This window comes from Rhinolophus hipposideros (genome assembly GCF_964194185.1).
Source record: "Rhinolophus hipposideros genome assembly, chromosome: 13".
Lineage (NCBI taxonomy): Eukaryota > Metazoa > Chordata > Mammalia > Chiroptera > Rhinolophidae > Rhinolophus > Rhinolophus hipposideros.
Window position 1 is genome coordinate 30435927 of NC_138059.1, and position 19274 is coordinate 30455200.

A 19274-nucleotide genomic window follows, 5' to 3' on the forward strand; every position below is an offset into this window, starting at 1 on the left:
GAGCAAACCAAAGAGGCATTATGCAACAATGAGATTTTTGAGGCAATTGAATGTGAACTAGGAGTTAGGTGATATTAAGGAAGCGTATTATTGTAATTTAGTTAGGTGTGATCAAGAGTTTGATTATGTAATAAAATGTCCTATTTTTTAGAGATCCAAATCATAAATAGTTAGAGGTAAAACGGCATGATGCCAGGGACCTACTTTAAATATCATCACAATAAAGAAAAAAAAAGAGAAAGAGAGAAAGGGTAGAGATTAAGCAGGTATAACAAAAAGGTTCACTGCTGAACCTGGAGGATGGGATGGGTATTTGGAGGTTCACTAGACTGTCCTCTTTACTTCAGTATATGTTTGAAAGCTTTTAAAAGAAAACATTTTAAAATAGCTTTTTTTAAAATGAGGGAGGAAAACTAACAAAGCAATTTGAATGGGATGGGAAGGATATTTTTCACTGTTATGTGCACTAAACTCAAAATTTAGAAATTCTAGGAAAAATAACACAATAAAAATTTATCATTAAAATACTTTCACTAAATTAAGAAATAACATAAGCTTATTGACATCCTTAGCACTGAATTACTTTGAGGGCTTGAAGAAGTACTGTAACTGGGCTTATGTAAAACAAGATCTTTCAGCTCGCAGACATCCTAGCTGGTACAAAACACAAGGAGAGGATTTAGAAAATTAATTCTTATTAGCCTAGGGTGAAATATTTTCACTTATAATAAGGAATTCTGGGAGAGAGCAGAAGCAAAGAGACTCATTAATGGAAGATTATTGATAGCAAAATGATTTTACTAGCGAAGTCCCTGTGGTCAATAAAATTTGGGACCACCTCTCACTTATTTATGGATTATTCTGATGGATATAGAGAAAATATATGTTTTGCATGGAGCCCTGTCTCCAATGTCTGCTTTTCTTAAGCTAGCATGTTCTTTCTAGGGTTTATCGGCATCTCTCATGGAGAGAAATATTCTAATAAAGTTGGTTCTTCCAAGAATCGTTTTCTCTTGGCTCCTCTCTGTAAAGGAAGTCCATTAGCCTCTGAGGTTGCCTAACTCTCAAGCAGAACTTGGCATTTCAACTTTGATTTTTTTTTCAGATAAAACTTCAAAGTGAAGCTTGAGGAAAGAATGGCTCCACATGAACAAAGACAACAGAAAAATATCTAAACTTCTGTGAGTCTGTCACATATCTGTAGAAATCATTCTAGAAAATAATCCTTTAAAGAATAAAATCTCAAGTCTACAAACATTCTGGCTTTAAGTAATAACCTGCTTTCAGGGCCAAATCAATCAGTGAATCTATATATAAGACACAGTGAAAATTTACAAATTATGTTTAATCTGTACCCAGTTATCTGTAGGATGCCAAACCCAGACCACCCATTTATATCTGCATTTCCTAAACCCCATTATTTAGAACATTGCATGGAATGTTAATAGCTGTTCCTCAAAGAAAGGAGTGCCCGATAAAATCAGTATTAAAAGAAAACAAAAAAACATTGCCATAACAAGACCACCCTGATGGGTCACAAACATCATGAATAGGGTAAAGGCCCCCCAAGTATTCCTTCACCTGTTCAATTGGAACCCAGAATTTCTGAAACTCATTTTACCTCAGGCCCTTTGGTGAAGAATTAACTATTACTTGTAGGTAATGTCCTGCAAATTGGGTGTAGAAGGATTAGTCTACATTGATTAGCTACCAAAGCAATTACCCAGTTTCCAAGCTTCTGGGCTTTTTGCACAAGCAGTCTTATTGTCTTTGCCAAAATGTTCAAAGTTAACCAAGTGCGCTATAGTTAGAGTCCTGCTTAGTCCAAATTTCTTAATTCTTTAATTCATGCAAAAAGACCTGAATTCTAAATAAGAAACACAAGTCAAAAGACTTGGGGTGTTCTTATAAACAAATAAATAAGCAAATTATAGAGTTATATAAATCTATTGATTCGTTATTACTACACGACAAGGAGATAACTGACTCAGCACCATAATGTGTAACCATGCCTCTGTAGAACAGCATTGGCTTTCAAAGCTGATGCTAGAGAACTGCAGAAAGACATTCAAAAAATAGATAATTAGAACAAACTAAGAATTGTGGGATACTGACTCACCTGCAATAGAATTTAAAATTGAACAAAATATTATAAAATGAGAAAAATTGCAATGCTAAGAACAGTGCATTAAATATACGTTTTTAAAATTTTTAGATCATGTCTTTGAGATTCTACTTTTCAAAGTAGCAATTTCTGTATATAGTTGTAATATCATGTTAGCACATGGCACTTTAATTTATGAATGCACTGCAGAGCTAATGACATCCTTCCAAATTACACTGAATCAGACTCAACTAGGTCATAATTAGTCTATACAAGGTGGTTTTGCCTATACCTCAGCTGGCTGTTTTAAAAGATGCTCCATTGAAATCACAAAAATAACCATGAGCAGCTGTCACTCTTTCATGGTGTTCTAAAAGATGCTGTAAGAAAACCTGGCCTCTTTTGTCTCTTAGAATGCAGACAGAGTACACATCTTAGATTTGTTTTTCCCTGAGCCCTCTATGATTGCTGGTATAGGACTTAGCAGACCGCATATGCTTAGCTTAATAAATACTGGCTAGGTGGAAGAAAAGTTACAGGACCTGAAGAGTATCAGCCTCTTTCTCCCTGTCATCACTGCGACCAACTAGGGCCCAGGGCCCCAGGGCAGTATGGAGCACCAGAAGATCCCTGTGGAACTGCAAATCAGATGCAGACAGGCTTAATCTTCTGCTGGGGTGTACCTTGGAGGTGATACACATAGCCCAGAGCTGCTGGTTGGTGGCATGGCCCCCACTGCTAGTCATATAACAAGATCATAATGTCATAAGCAGTTCTTATCAAGGCCAGGTAAGATTCTGACATGTGCTTAGCAGGGGATTTCATTTCTCTTGGCTTCATATTTCCCAATTTGAAAAAACAAAAACAAAAAACAAAACCTTCCATAGAAAAGCACTGTGCATCTCCATGCCTCTGCAGGGGAAGAGGTGTGTTTGATTGGTGAGTTTGGGAGAAGTAGCTGAGCAAGGTGATTCAGTCCCTTCTGGTTTCCTCTTTATGTCTGGATCACCTTGGACAAAGAGTGGGGACACTCTAGTCACCCCTGCCACGTCACAAGTGGTCTGTCCCTTCAGGGAGGCCTGAAGTCCTGCCTGGGACTACATGAGTAAGCATGCGAATCCAAGGCAGGACTGAAATGTTATAAATTGTGGATTCAACATCAAATTATCTAATTGGCTTCATCCGATATAAAACTGATTTTTTTTTCCTGTTTAATTTCAATCTGTCTGACTATGTCTTGTTTTCCAATTGGTTCTTACTTCAGGATTGCAGTAAAGGGGTGTTACATAATGATCTCCTGCCCCTGAACCCTAACAGTTTTGGCTACTACCCAGGGCTTCCTCCCTGGGCTGAGAAAGGGCCCTGCTCCTTCCCCTCATCAAAAGCAGCCTCAAGTGTCTCATCCACTCAAGGGTCTGATCCCAGTTATCCAGCCATGGGATTGACAGAAAAGCTCACCCCAGCAGGGCACTGTCGCCAACATACCACCTCTAACTATGGGCATTTTCAGCCTCCTTGGAAGCGGGTGATGTATCAAGAGCCTACTGAAAGATCCTTTGGATAACAACCAAAAACTGCAATTTGCTCTCCCTACTAAGAGATCCAGTTTGGGTTCAGACTCCAAAGGACAGATAGAGGAGGCTATGCTTCTTGACCCTATCTCCTCTCAACAAAAATTATAGTTTAATACTGTTGTTTTCAAAACACATGGAATAAGAGTTATTTTGGGAGCCAGGCATAATCCTGTACATAACACTGTACCTACCTTTTGTCCTGGTCTTCCTGGCTGTCACTTGCTTTGCTTACAGACAGCAATCTCTTGTCTCGAGGAACCTGGAAACATCAGCAACAATCAGTCAGACTTACATAGATGTAACCATGACGGTGTGCAGAGCTGGATACAAGCATAAGCAAAGAAACCACAATGGAATGTTCTCCAGAAGGTGGCAGATTTGCTATAGCCAGAAGATGGTTAAAGGTTAAATAGGTGGCAATACGTTCACCAGACAAAAGGGGTGATGCTAAACAAAGGACTACCACAGTCATGTTTCTGCTGTGCACTGCTGACACAGCCCACTCTCCCCGGCCCCGAGCGACTCCTGAGCCCTTCCCACCATGGGAGTAATGGGGGAATGGAACACTATGAGTGGAGGGTGAATGCAAACATCTGTGCCCTGAAGCAAACAGAAAACATCCTGGAGTTACAACAAGCATCCTGTTAAGGAACAGAGACTGACCCTCAACTGTGATGAGGGACCTCGGGTGCTGACATGAAGGGGAGCATGGGGCTGTACTGTCCAGTGAGAGAGCAGCCTCTGATATACCTGGATCACCCTTTACTCACCCTCCCTCCATATCTCAAAGACTTGCTTCCACAATTTCTCTTCCAATACACTTTTATTATTGTCTTCACAGCCACAATGCCAACACATGGCCCGAAAGACTACTGAAAAAGTACTACTTGGGAGAAGGGGGACCCCCACCAGCTGCGTTTCTGACCATCATCTAATCACCCTACTGCAGCTTGAATTTTTTGCATATCTTTGCCATAGTTTCAAACATGGCAATAATAGGTTTGGATTTGTTTGATTGGTTATATAATTTGGGGGGTTTTGTTCTGTTTTGTTCTTCCAGAGAAATTCTCTTATACCCAAAACGCAGTCGTCACTATTTTGACATAAAAGAACATTTATGAGAAGCATGCCTCTTCTGAATTCCCCTAGCAACTCTCATGGTTTTCATTCATCTGAATATATATATACAGGCCAAGTCGCTGGACCAAGGAGGCAACGTAGCAGGGTGGCTAAGAGTCGAGACCTAGACCGAATTGTCTGGATTCAAATCTCCAGCTCTAACTCTAACTAAACTCTGTCTCATGTATAAAACAGGCTTACTGATAGTTTTATACCTCACAGGGTTTTTAGTAAAGTTAAATGAATAAATTTTGTAAGCATTTAGAATGTTTGATACTTTATAAATATTTGTTAAATAAAAATAAATCAATTGTAAGTCCTTCATTCACATGTCAGTGTTGAGGGTCTACAATGTACCGGGTAAGCGCCAGATAGAATGTGATAAATAAAACATAGTACCTATCATCTATTAAAGATAGAAAATTTCAATACCCAGCACACCCCTGTTCATAACAGCATTATTCACAATAGCCAATAGGTGAAAAGAACCCAAATGTCCATGTACAGAGGAACGGATAAACAAAATGTAGTATGTAGAGAGAGATATATAGATACAGAGATAGAGATAGAAATAGAGATTATATAGATATATATAGATATAGATACACACACACATTATTCAGCCTTAAAAATGAAATTTTGATCCATGCTATAATGTGAATGAGACTTAAAGACATTACATTAAATCCCATGTGACTTAAATCCATCCACTTCTCTCTGGATGCCCACCTCCTGGTTGAGCCTCCAGCATCTCTTCCTGGGCTGCTGCATCAACCTCCTAATGGTCACTCCTTCACTTAGTCCCTGAAAATCCATTCTAGATTCATTAAGATCCAGAGTGATCGTAAAAATGCAAGTCTGGTCCCATTATACTGTTACATAAAACTCTTCAATGCTTCCCATTATTCTTAGGAACATGGCCCCCAGAAAGTCTCCCACCTTAGCTTGGGTGGCCCCCCTCACTGCCATGCATATGAGTACAGCCACACTGCATCTCTGACCATGCAATGCTCCTTCTCAAAGCAGAGCCAGCACACAAAGCCCTCTCTGCCTGCAGCATTCCCCACTCCCCTGCTCCACCCTACCTATGGCTTCTCCAGGCTAATTTGTGAGCATACTTCAAGTCCCATCTAAATGTCCACATCTGAAATTTGCCTATAATCTCCATATAACCATGCACCTTGTGCCTGGTTATATCCCATGTGTCTGGAATGTACCAGGCCTTCACTAAATGCTTATTAAAAGAATGAATCCATCCATCAATCAAAATGGCCTAGAAAAGGCAGAACCCAAGAAGTAGAATAAATGGGGATTCCAAACACTAAAACATGTTAGCAACTCCCAAAGACTCATGGAAGTGAATGTTACTGTCGCCAAGATGTACCGATGAGAGCTCCAAACATACCACTTAGAATACAGTGTTGGGCACCCTGCATCAAGGGTTGTTATTAACCTTTGGGTCCACTCCCATCCGGGCAACTCTGAACCACATTTACCTTTGGCCTCCCAAAGCTGTTCTCCAAGAGAAACTGAGATGTCTGAATTCAGACCCCTCTCTTGAGTCTAGAACCACACTACTGTCTATCCTGGATATTCTACAAGCACATCAAACTAAATATACAATTATCTTTCTCCCCAAAGCCTTTCTTCTATACTCCTCAACTTGGTTAATCCGGGAATCATCTTAGACATCTGGATTCTTGTTATGGGGTTCCCCTACTAACTCACATAGACACATCACACACAATCGTCAGCTTTTATTCAAATAAATACTTAATGATTTCCTAAAGCCAACGCTTTGTCTCTCGTGTTTATTTCAGAGGCTGACTTAGAGAGAACCTCACATGCTGACCCAGGAAACACCTACCACCATGCTTACCTCCATTTTTTATCTGGACCATTGCAATGGCCTGCTTACTGGATTTTCTACCTATAACCCACCTCACTGCTGCTGCTGTAATATGTGTAAGTCATTTCTCTAATCTACCAGGCCTATGTTCAAAACTCTTCAGTATTGGAGGAAATTATGCCAAATAGTATGGTACAAGAATTACAGGACATTTCATTTCATTCCTTACGTTTTCCTACATTTTCATATAAACTTAAAATGAAAAGCTCTTTTGAAAAAATTGAATAGCTTATGAATATGTATTAAATCATTTATTCGCTCGTTCATCCAGCAAAAAGCAACGCATGCACCTAGCCTTGGGCACCTTTTTCAGAGAATAAAGCCCAGCCCACCAGCCTGCCCTCTTGCAGAGTGATCTATCCCTTCTCTGACCAATCTTTACTGCCTATCCCCTTCAGTCACCTCCCACAGTTCAGCAAGACTGATTACTTGGATTCCACTGAAAACAACCTGGAATTCAGACCTTATGTTTTCTCATCTCCTGTACCCTTTGCCGGAAATGCTCTCTCTTCATCGGTCTACCTGACAAACCCTCCTCTGCTTCCCAATGGAGTAGGCACTGCTTCCTCTGGAAAACCTGTACTCTCTAGGAAAGTGTCACACTTTCCTCACGGCTCCTGGAGCATACACCTCTTACAACACTTACTACCTCTCATTGTGGTTATAGGTTTGTAGGAGTGTGACCACCCTGAGGTGTTGAGTTGGGTCCCATCTGTCTTTGGATATTCAATCCACCCCCATAATATCTATTACCATTGTTGGAAGGTCACAGCTAATTAGTGAATATCTGTGGATGGATGGATGGATGGATGGATGGATGGATGGCTTTACGGATGGACAAACAAACCAACAAACTGATTTCCAGCCATACCAGGTGAACAGAATTGATGGAAAATAATTGGCCAGGAAAGCATATTTTCACTAGAGCTGGAATCAGATAATTGTGAACCACCAGCTCCATTGGGGGAAAATAAAGTGAGATAAAGTAAGTCAAACCACTTTGAAAAATAACTAACTAAGGGAATCTGTCATGTTTTTCTGTCATACTCAAAATTCATCAAAAGGTCACACTTGACTTTCGAGCTGCTCTCAGTAAGTCGCTTGAATTGGATAGAAAACTGGCCTAGTATTTGAGTCCCTAAATTATGAAAGATTCTAGCAATTTGGTTATTTTTATAATAGATATCATCTAAGTAGCTTTAAATGTATATTTTAAAAATTTGAACCCATTTCAAATGAGTTCAAAAAAAGGCATTTTTTAGTGGTGGACAGAGTTATAGACGAAATTGTGTGACCCCAAAGTTAATATGTTGAAGTCCTCATCCCCAATGTGGCCATATTTGCAGATAGGATCTTTAGGTGATAATTAAGGTTAAATGAAGTCATAAGAGTGGGACCCTAATTCAGCAGGACTGAGGTTCTTACCAGAGGAAAAGACATCAGGAGTACACACACACACACACACACACACGAGAGAAAAGGTCATGTGAGGACACAGCAAGAAGATGGCCATCTGCAAGCCATGAAGGAAAAGAGGTCTCATCAGAAACCAACCCTACCAGCACCCTGATCTCAGACTTCCAGCCTCCAGAACTGTGAGAAAATAAATGTCTGTTGTTTAAGCCACCCCATCTGTGGTAATCCGTTACAAATCTATATAGACAATGTAATGAAATAGATACTAGGAAATGTACAAGATTGACCTGTGACCTTGAGTAAATCCCGTTGCCTAAACTATAAAATATTAAACACAATGGGCTTCACTGCAGTGATCCTATAGTGACAATTTTAAAATACAGGTGAAAAGACTTCGAAATGTATAAAGTATTATACCAAGATATGCCTTTGCCAGATTCCAAGGACAGGAAACAGCATTTCTTGAGTGCTTTGTCATACACACTCCTCTCTAACAAAACCCACTACAGTCCCCTGAGGGGTGATGTACTCCAACCTTAGGAGTAAGGAAAAATGGTGTGTGTATATTACAAAAAGAATCAAATAGCATTCCAAAGAGGTATAAAAAGTCTATAGAATTTAAATAATAATGTGGCAGGAATTGTTACAATAATATGACTTCCCAAACTTTACCCTCATAAAATAGAATCTCTTCTCATTAACATTTTACTTCACTTACAGAAAGAAGATCTACCCTCAAAATAAATTTGACTTTGTTATAACTTGAACACCAGCACATATAAACTCTGAACACCCAAAGGGCTAACTAAGGCTTAAAAATATGGACACAGAGTTTTTGGAAACAAGACTAATTCTTTAGTATTTAAAATGTTTCAAGCAAAAATGTAGGAAAACTTACATAAAATAAAGGAAGCCATATAACTGCCTAATTCACACAGTCTTAGAAAATATTTTATTAAAATATTTTATTACCTAAATTAATAAATTAATCCCAGAAAATATTGATTCAACAGAAAGAATTACAAACTTGGCTACAAATTGAGTTTTATGCAAACTCCCTACTCTGCATCTCAAAATATTTACAGAAAGCAGTAATTTCAACTCCTTTAAATATTAAAAATGTACAAGAGGGAAGGTAATCCAGGTACCATATTTACTAATACTTAACTATCCTCTGAGCCTATAGGAAATAAAATATATTGCTTTCATAAATTACTAATGATTTTTGTTTTGATGTATGTTTACCTTTTTCATTATTACAAAATAATTGCCATCTAATACAGATATATGGAATTATGTCCAGTGATGGAATAAAATCTATTTAAAAAATAGAACAATATATTTCTTCAAAATATATCTTAATATATTTCCTCCAAGCCTCATAAAATTATTAACTAATATATTATTTTAACATAGCTATAAATGAAGTTGTAATGACTCAAGTGATTGAATCAGGGTCACTTTAATGTGCTACTAGATTTTAAAGATTGATAAAACTATCAAATTTTAACGATTTTTTTAATCATAAAAGAAAATTGCTTTGTGATTTCTTCCTAAGGATGAAACCATTTCTGAACATTATCTATTAACACAAAAGTCTAATAAAGCTGAACCTTCAACAAATGGCCTAGAACACAAAGCAATCTAATTGATATGTTCTGTAGTTCTGTATGATCCTCAACAAATCTTGAAATTTTTCACTCCAAAGCATGTAGAATTCACCCCATGTTTTTCAAATGAGCTCCTAAGTCAGAAAAGGATTAAAAATATAAAACAACCACAAAGAAAAGGAGAAAGAAAGCCTACCATGAAACCATCTTTGTTTTTCAAACTCATGTTTTTAGGTGCTACCTGCCTGTTCATTGGAGGAAACTGGCCTACTTACATGAAATGTAGTTTAGCCTCTAAAACATTCTTTCATCTAGAGCCCAAGTCCCCCAACATTAAAGTCCCTCTTGCTATGCCACTATGCCAGGAGTCATGTTGGGAGTTTTAACCCTTCATCTGCACTCTTCTTGGTAAGGGGAAAAATTCAGCGTAGACTGGCAAGGGTGCCAGTGGAATGTCCTTCATACATTTCTCTACCACTCTAGGACAATAAAAGATGTGTTTATTTGAGTTAATAATATCTTCATTTAATACACCCTGGATGGGCTGACCTGTCAGTTACTCATACCTTGTTTTTCACCTTATATAAGGCCAACTTGGCTTGGCTTTCATTCATCTTCCCACAGAGGGAGCCCTCCTGGGTGTCTGAATGGGAAAAATGAGAAGAAGCTGGGAAAGGAATGAATAATTGTAGGGAACTCTGGCAAAAGAGTAGGCCTAGAGTTAGTGGTGGTGGGAGATCTTTGGAAAGCATGAAAATTGGTTTAGAGGAGAGAGAAGGAATAATACAACTTGCAAAAGTAGAGACTGCTAGAAGGTAACAGGAAGCAGGAAGGAAATAGGAAACGAAGACTGGAGCTTACTAAAAGAAAAATTATTCCTCTTGCGTGATTTTCTCATGATGAAAAAAGAGGGGGATGTGGGGATTAGTTCATATTCTAAAATAAAGAGTTCTTTGTGCCCAACCAACAAAATAAACACCGCCATTCTCACTTTTATACCAATTCCCAGCGTAAGCCAATGGTGTTTATAATCAAAGTAGGCAATAAATCTCCTAATTTGGGAAATACTTGTTGACTTTTTACACTTCACAGGTTCTATGGGAGCAGGTCATACCAAGTAGAATCCTTTATAATTGAGACAGACCATTGTTTGTTGCTTGATTTCCTGAAATACTCCTATTCTGATGGTACTGTATATGGTCGGTATTTTTGTAATATAAGTGAAGTACACTCATTTTATTTTAAAGGTTTTTCAAAATATTTAGTACTCATAAAAACAAATGGGGACAGTTAGGGTTGTAACAAAATTAGGTTTTGGAATTGCTGCAAAAGTCTACTTCAAAAGCATTCATTGGAATATTCCTTATAAAACTGAAATGTCTGGAAACCCTAAATGTTTCATATGAAATGGAAATCTAAAAGCAACCTAAATGCCGAACAGCTGAGCAATCCTAAACTACAGTACAACTACACAATATAATATTCTTCATTCACCAAAAATAATAATCGTAAAGCAAAAATGGCAGCAAGAAAGTGTTTGCAGTATGACATGAAGTAGGAATTATATGTAGATAATATGTGTGCATGTGAACGGAGAGAGACTTCCTCTGGGTGGGTGGTGAAGTTGTGCTTCATCAGTGGGACAGCAGGGAGGCAATGAGGACAGGAAGAGGCTGAATTCCACAGGGAGAGTGCAAATACTACTCATTCTCTGGCCTGGGATAAAGGATCTATCCCTTCTTCCAACCATGGGGGGGGGGGGGTCCTGGGGGCAGGAGGAGGAGGGAAGAGGGGCTGCAGATGTACCTTGTAGTAGTCGTACAGCAGGCCAAGGGCAGCAGCGCTGTCCTCGTCACCATTGATGCTCATCATTGCCTTGGTGGCCGCAGTCAGGGGATTCTCCAAGTACGACTTCCAGGCTTCATCCTCACTGGTGTAGGCTCTTCGGGTATTGAATGGAGGGTCACTGGGCATGGGCACTAAGGCCACCAGTCGTTTATTACTATGAAAGCAAGAGATATGTGAGGTTCCTTATCAGAGAAATGTTCCTAATCCCACTAATACACACATGACATAGTGAATTTGTACTTCCCCAGAATAGAGGACAAGGGAAGATTAAAACTAAAGTGCCTGCCACATTGCATTGATAAAGCCACTGATTTATTTTCTCACTCTCTATGAGAAGTAACAATGACCTTTTAAAGGTTGTATAAGAAGTGTAAATTGGTCCCCTTCACACTTGGTTTTCCATACCAATCATTCTAGGAGCCAAATCATTTTATTTGATTATTCTTCATTAATAAGTACTAGAATTAAACCCTGTGGGGAAGTAGGTTTCATTTAACTCTGAATTCTAATGATAAATATGTGCAATATATTAAATATAATCATACATTAATGATTATTAAAAATTATCTTATGAAGTTGATTCTACATTCGAAATGGCTAGTGAATTATAGGCCAAGCCAAAAGTCTCTTAATTTAAAAAGGCAATATAAGCTACTTTGCAAACAAGACATGTTGCCGATACGCTGCATAATAAGGGTACGAAACAACAGAGATGAGACAGATACTGTGTATGACTCCATGTTGCCACAGGATCCTACTACATATATTTAAATGACACAGAAGCTACAGGTTATAAAAATCATCATGGAGAGTGAGGAACGTGTCTGGAGAATTTTTAGTAGACATTTCAGTAGAGCATTGACAGAAAGGGGCTAGAGTAATCATTTATCAATCCTAACCAAGCCAAACTTGGGTAAACCTGCAATTTCTTAAGGAGGATGTGATGATTCAAATATCCTAAGACCATGACAGTTCTCAGCGGCTGCCCAGTCAGGACCCCAGCTGTCAAGTCAAGGAGCCTGGAGATGGAGAGGCTTTGGCACTCATCTCCTGGCCCTCTTTCACTTGTTCGTTGAAATGGAAACAAGATGGAACAATGAGACACTGTATTTCAGTAACACCTTTGTCCACTCATAGTAACATGACATGGACAAGTGACAGGACTGGTGAAGGCAACACCTACGTTAATCAATGGAAATTCAGCCACCAAGGGCCTTCAATGGTAATTCCATTCTACGAGAGGTTCCTTTCTGTTGACATTCCTACAGGACTTTCCAATGGTAGATAGTCTCACAGCTCACTTTGTGACGTCTCCATAATTGAGGGTTCATTATGTGCCGGCATGGTGCCAAGCATTGGCATAAGGTCAGAAAAATGACGCTGACATTGGTAAGATACATTTGGGAATGGGGGCAAGAAATTCACAATTAGCAGGTTGGAATTCTAGGCTAGATGGTCTCCAGGCCCCTGATTTGAACTCTTTGTGCCAGTGGTGTGGTAGAACTGATTAGGAAGAAAGAGAGAATATTAACCCAATTGCAAATGAATTGGATTAAAAGGGTATAATCAAGTTTCTGGAAGTAAATGAGAAATACCCTGGTGAAGGGATTTACTAACCATTCAGCAGTGTGGTGACACTTAAGTGATGGGAAACTGAGCTTCAGCTTTTTTGTGTATCCTGACTTGAGTAAGAATAGTAATGCCCTCCCTACTTACCTCACAATGTGATTGTGAGAATCAAATAAAATAATGGATAAAATAGAGTTCTATAAACCGCACATGCTATACAAATAACAGGTATTATTATCACTGCACTGTTCTATGTTCCTGTAAAGGTTGTGGATATATATCAGTTTCGGGTAAAGTTGATTATAATTTAACAGAGCTAAAGACAATTATCAATTAAAGGGAAATGAAGTTTTTCACTTAGCAATATTCCATAAGTATTTGAGAGCCCAATAGGTACCAGACACATACTAATTGTTGAGGATACAGGTATTGTCCCATAGCCCACGTAGCTTGCTCTCCAGTGGGGCAGAGATAGGACCACAAGAGCAATGAATGTGAGAAAGGGAAATGGATGGTGTCCTGAGGGTACATGAGAGGGGACTACCCTAATCAGAGGATCAAGGAGGAACCAGTTTCTACAAAGATTTGAAGGAAGGTAGGAATGTGCTGTGCTGCTCAATGTTGAAATGGGCAGATGTGGGAAATATTTTTTAAGGTGGAGAATATTTCAGTAATGTAGAATAACAAATTTCTGACAAAAAGAGCACATTTGTATTCATTTTGGAGAGACATCTAGAAAAATTTACATTCTTTGGTCTAACAGTAACATAGCATTTTCATTTTGTAAAAATTTCTATTCATATAGGATAAGGTTGGATTTGGAGACAGAAATGTTGATGGATTCCTAAAAGTCTACAAGTGGAAGAGTAAGGCCTCTGGAGACAACCAAGAAGGCAGAGGGGGTGGGCCTATGCTATGGCAGGGCCACCACCTCCCCTGCCACAGCGGTTTATTTGGGGCCACCCTGGATGCCTGGCTTACAGCCTTCACTTAAAGGGTAAGACAGAAGATTCTAAACCCTAATCATTGCCCACGAGTGTTAAGGCATCATGTACACTTCCTAAACATGCTCAGTCTTACAGGAAGGAATGAAAAGCTTCATATTGTTTGCAGTGACCTTATCATCGAAAAAGATGAGGATTTTATTCTCTTCCATGCCTAAGAGAAGCACATACTGCTGGGGGCAGGCAGTGTTAATTACAACACTGGCTACTTTCCAAAAGTTTAGCAGGAAGTGCCAGGCTAAAGGATAAGAGCCAACTCTTGATTTACACTACGAAGTGTCCTGATTCACCGGAGAGATTTTTCCTTGAATCTTCCTTCTTCAAGTCCCTACTCCCTCCTGCTGAGCTTCCTGAATTGCTGATTTCATCTGTTCCCAGCACAAGTGTTCTCTCATGAATTTAGATTCATCAGCCCTTCCCTTATGATGAAATGGCTGATGAATCCTTACATGATCGATGGAAAGAAATATTCTAGAAAAGCACTTTACTTATCGTTTCTTTTAACATTTTTGATGGCCATAGGAGCTTTTTATGCTTTTCCCTTTAACTTTAAAATGACTTTGGATTTTTTTCTTCACAGATTATAATCTCTTTGGTACAAAGTACTGTTCAATAAAGCTTGCTTTTATAAAACCAGAATAGTCTCTTTGGTCCACTAAGCAAAATGTAGACTTGGGGGAAAAAAAGGAAACTTTTACAGAACAGCTTTTACCAAAGTTTGGAACAACTTCATGATGAAGTTGATTTCATCATGGTTCTTTTGTAATGGTGACTCCAATTCTGCTCTGGTCGACTTTTAAAATATCTTTTGTGTTGCTTTAGGTATGTTATTCTGGGTAGCCTCGAACACGGAACCAAACAACTACAAACCAGATTCCTGGTCCTTTTTTGGTAAAAAGTCTAGATTAGCACCCAAGAATTCACAGCAAGGCTAAGGCTGGGTTAGATCACACAGATAATTTTTTTTCCTCATTTGTTTTCTTTAATCCACTACTTCATTTTGTGGGTGTTGGGAGAACAGTTGAGAGATGAGTCATCAGCTTTAGTAGTGAAAGAGGTGGAGCAGTCATGCAACTGAGATCATAACCAACAAGTCAAGAGAAGCTCCAGATCACTCTGCCAGAGACAAGCTACCATGCCACCACCCCCAGCACTAACAAGAGTCTAATTCAGGAATGCTCTGCTAAAAAGAAGCACACAAAACTTAGCACACAACGTCTTCACCTCCTAAAATGAAGTTTAGTGATAGTCAACAGATCCAGACATAAGTCCATTTCACTTGGGACCACAAAACAAAAATGAGAACATTGAAGTGTTCACACAAAATACCACTTTCAATACATTTCTCATCATCCATTTCTTTCATAACTCCTAAGAGGGCACTAGATTTTGTTTTTGAGTTTTGTTTATTTTGGAGCTTTTTTTTTTTTTGTCTTAATCTAAAGGGAGGATGGTTTTGGAGATGAAAAAATCTCAGTTCTAATTTCTGTCGTAGGAGGCCCCCAATGATCCTTACCTCCTCAAGTTCCCACCCACATTGTAGCAGAATTGCTTTATATGACCAAAGCATATGGTAAAAGTGACTTTCAGAATTACATAATAAAAGTCTGAAGCTAACATCTTGGTAAATCTCAATCTCTCAATCTCTCTCTCTCTCTCTCTCTCTCTCTCTCTCTCTCTCTCTCTCTCTCTCTCTCTTGCCCCCATCCCCCGCCCCCCCGCCCCCCTTGATGACTCCAGGGAAAGCAAACTGACCTATTGTGGAGTGGAAAGGAAGCTTTGACCAACATCTAATGAGGAAATGAGGACCACCAACAACCACGTGAGTGAGCTTAGTAGATTCTCCAGAGTCAAGGCTTAAATCCATTAATAGCCCCAGATGAGAACTTCACTACAACCTTATGAGAAACCCTAAGCCAGAACCAATCAGCTAAACTACTCTGAGATTCCTGACCATCAGAAACTGTGAGACAATATTTTCTGATTTAAGCTGCTAAATTTTGCAATAATAAATTACACAACAATAGATAACTTATAGTCCCGCTAAGACTCCCTGCTTTTACCATTGCTCCGTCTCCCCTCCAGTCTATTATCAACAAAACAGCATCCGGAGAAATCCCATTAAAACATAAATCAGATCATGTCACTCCATGCTCAACCCCCATTTCCCCTAGAATAGAAGTCAAAAACTTTCCAATGGTCTACCAGGCCCTACAGGATCTCACCTCCCTTCCTTCTCCGACCTCCTCTCCTGATACTCTCCTTGTTACTCATTCTGATCCTGCAACATTGGTCACCATGTCTCCACCTTAGGGCCTTGGCTCCAGTTGTTTCATCTTCTTGGAATGTTCTTTCCCCAAATACCCAAGGCTAATTCTTATCTCCTCTAAGCCAAATCTCACCACAAGGAGACTTACACTGACCGCCCTATTTAAGGCAGTGACCTGCCTCTACCCACCCTGGAGTTTCCAATCCCCCTAGAACTTTCGATGTCCATTATCCAGCTCTCTATTGTATCTTCTCTTTCCTAACAGTCACCATCTTCTAACATTCACTGTAGTTTTCTTATTATGTTTGGTGCACACTGTTTATCTACCCTCATGAGGATATGCATTCCATAAGAGCTGGGATTCTTTGTTTTGTTCAAAGATATATCACAAACACTTTGAACTGCTCCTGCCACATATGTGGTGTTCAATTAGCATTTGTTGAATGAGTGAACAGAAATTCTTTGAGAAATTGAAGTATAAGTTGGGGTTTCAAGTACTATGATGGGAATGAGGGAGCTATATTTTTCATGTTTTCATAAAATCAACTTGTGGCATATTTATAAAGTTGATTGTGAGCTATAAAGTGTTACACAAGTGTAAGTTGTCTTAATTTTAGGAAGCATAATTGTACATTTAACTTAACAAGCACTGATCCTATTTAAACTATTTCTTTCTCATCTCATCTCATCTAAACAAATGATGATTCATTCTTCAACTCCTTAAATGTGAGCTACAGCACTAAGAAGCCAAGCAGACCTACATGCAGACCAAAGGCAAAACAAAGGGGAAGGCTAAAATTCAACCAGCAAAGATCTGATTCATGATTCATGACTCTTTCTCCCACCTCTTGTCCATTATCCCAGCATTGACTTGAGTTAAGCAAAGAAGAATTTTTTCCACCCAGAATAAGCCACTTCCCTACTTTAAGAAGTCAAGCTTTTACATAATTCTCAGGATTTTATGCTAGGTCCTCTACTTCAGTCACCCCCTGCCCCATCTTGTTTTCTCTCTCTCTCTCTTTCTCTCTCTCTCACACACACACAGCCTTTTATCTTAAGATAGTACGAATTCTAGTCTCCAAATAGAATAGCTTATCTTTTTCTAAACAAGGAAAATAGTCTAATTTATTTCAAAACAAACATCTCAGATCAATAGAATATCTTATCTCACACTCTTGAGTGTTCAGAACTTAGGGTTCAGTCTTCATCCGCTTCAATTTCTTGTCAGTAATCTACTGTAGCTGATTACTGACATATAATCACTTCAGCTTCCCGGCAAAAAAAAAAAAAAATGACCATATTCAGAAACTAAACTCAAGAGCAAAGTTTCAAGAAGTGACAATTATTATTTCTTTTGGAAGCTTGGTATTTTCTCCATTACCAGCATAAGACTTTCAAATCGAAACTAAAGAACCAATCATCCTAGTCAGGATTAATGTCACAATTTAAATGCCAACAAAGTTAGTCATTTCACTGCTGGCTACCTTCAGAAATATCCCTCCTTTTGGTGCTTGCTAGAGGCAAATCACAAGAGATAACAGATACCTTCCATGTTAGAACAAGGATTGAAATGCATAAGGAACTTTCTACCCTGAGCACTTGTCCTGGATGATTCTAACCCTTTGCTGTTGACCTAATCCACATAAGATTCAACGGAAGTGAAATGAATGCCCAAACCTGTGACGATATTGATAATCTCATGCTGAAGACTGTTATGCTTGAGAGAAAATTCGATTAATTCAACGAAGATACTATGATACCCTCCACCACATAAAATGCAGTTTTAAGAAATAATAACTGTAAAATAAAATTTATATGTATAAAAATTAAGACAATTCCATTGTATACTAATAGCAAAATATGCTGATCCACTGATTGAAGCATAATCTCTCTCTCTCTCTCTCTCTCTCTCTCTCTCTCTCTCTCTCTCTCTCTCTCTCCTTTTCTCCCTCCCTCCCTCTCTCATTGTTGCCCCCACTTTGCTAGTGCCTTAAGCATGCTCTTAGTCCATATATTAAACAATTCAAAACTGAGATCGAGAGGATTAGGAATTTAATTTAATTAAACAATCGAGAGCATTAGGAAAAGAAGCTGCAGGAAAGACACACCATCAAGCACTAGAAACAACTATAGGAGAAAGACATCACAACGGAAAGTGGAAGGAAGAGGACAAGAATGTAAAAATGTACAGAATTTGTAGAGATTACAATCTACGAAAAAATTATGTGCATGTGTGTGTATATGAATCAAAATCCAAAATGTTTACAGTGACTATAGGTGAATTTTTATTTGTTTCTTTCTACTTTTCAGTCTTCAATAATAATAAGTAACACATACCATAAGCCAGCACTTACCATAAGCCAGATAGTGTTCTAAGCCCCTGAATAAATGCATTTATTTCTTATAGTAGCCTTAACATCAGGTATGGCCAGCATGCCCTTTACGCAGATGAGGACACTGAGCAGCGAGTGCTAAGTCACTTGCCCAGGGTCACGTAGCACTCAGCTTAAACCACGATCGCATACCAGAGCGTCAGTTCTTAAGCATCCTTCTCTGTTGCCAATTCTTGATTATGCTCTATTTTCGTAATCAGACAAAAGGTTACTTGAAAAGAGGTAACTAAACTGGCTACAAGAGACCAATGTAACAGGGGGTTTCTTAAATGAGAGGATTTCCAAATTCAGAGTTCTAGAGAAATTGTGCAAAGAAGAAGGCTATAAACTCCTTGAAGACACAGATAATGTGTTCAGATTATCTATTGAATTCCAAGGTGTTGAAACATTCTGCAGGGTATGTAGCATATCAAGCAACACAAATAAATCGTGTGGGATGAGGGATAGCAACTTCTCCTT

At 38.8% G+C, this 19274-nt stretch overlaps 1 protein-coding gene across 4 annotated transcripts in view; it reads right to left on the minus strand.

Moving 5' to 3' along the window:
* GRHL2 (grainyhead like transcription factor 2) overlaps positions 1-19274 on the minus strand; it is a 155031-nt gene that overhangs the window by 99106 nt on the left and 36651 nt on the right. For all 4 annotated transcript variants that reach the window (XM_081070220.1, XM_081070222.1, XM_081070219.1 and 1 more), the window contains exons 2-3: positions 11539-11734; positions 3870-3937 (exon numbers count right to left, since the gene is read on the minus strand). In XM_081070220.1, coding sequence (XP_080926346.1) covers positions 3870-3937; positions 11539-11734 — 264 coding nt within the window. The remainder of the gene's footprint in view (positions 1-3869; positions 3938-11538; positions 11735-19274) is intronic.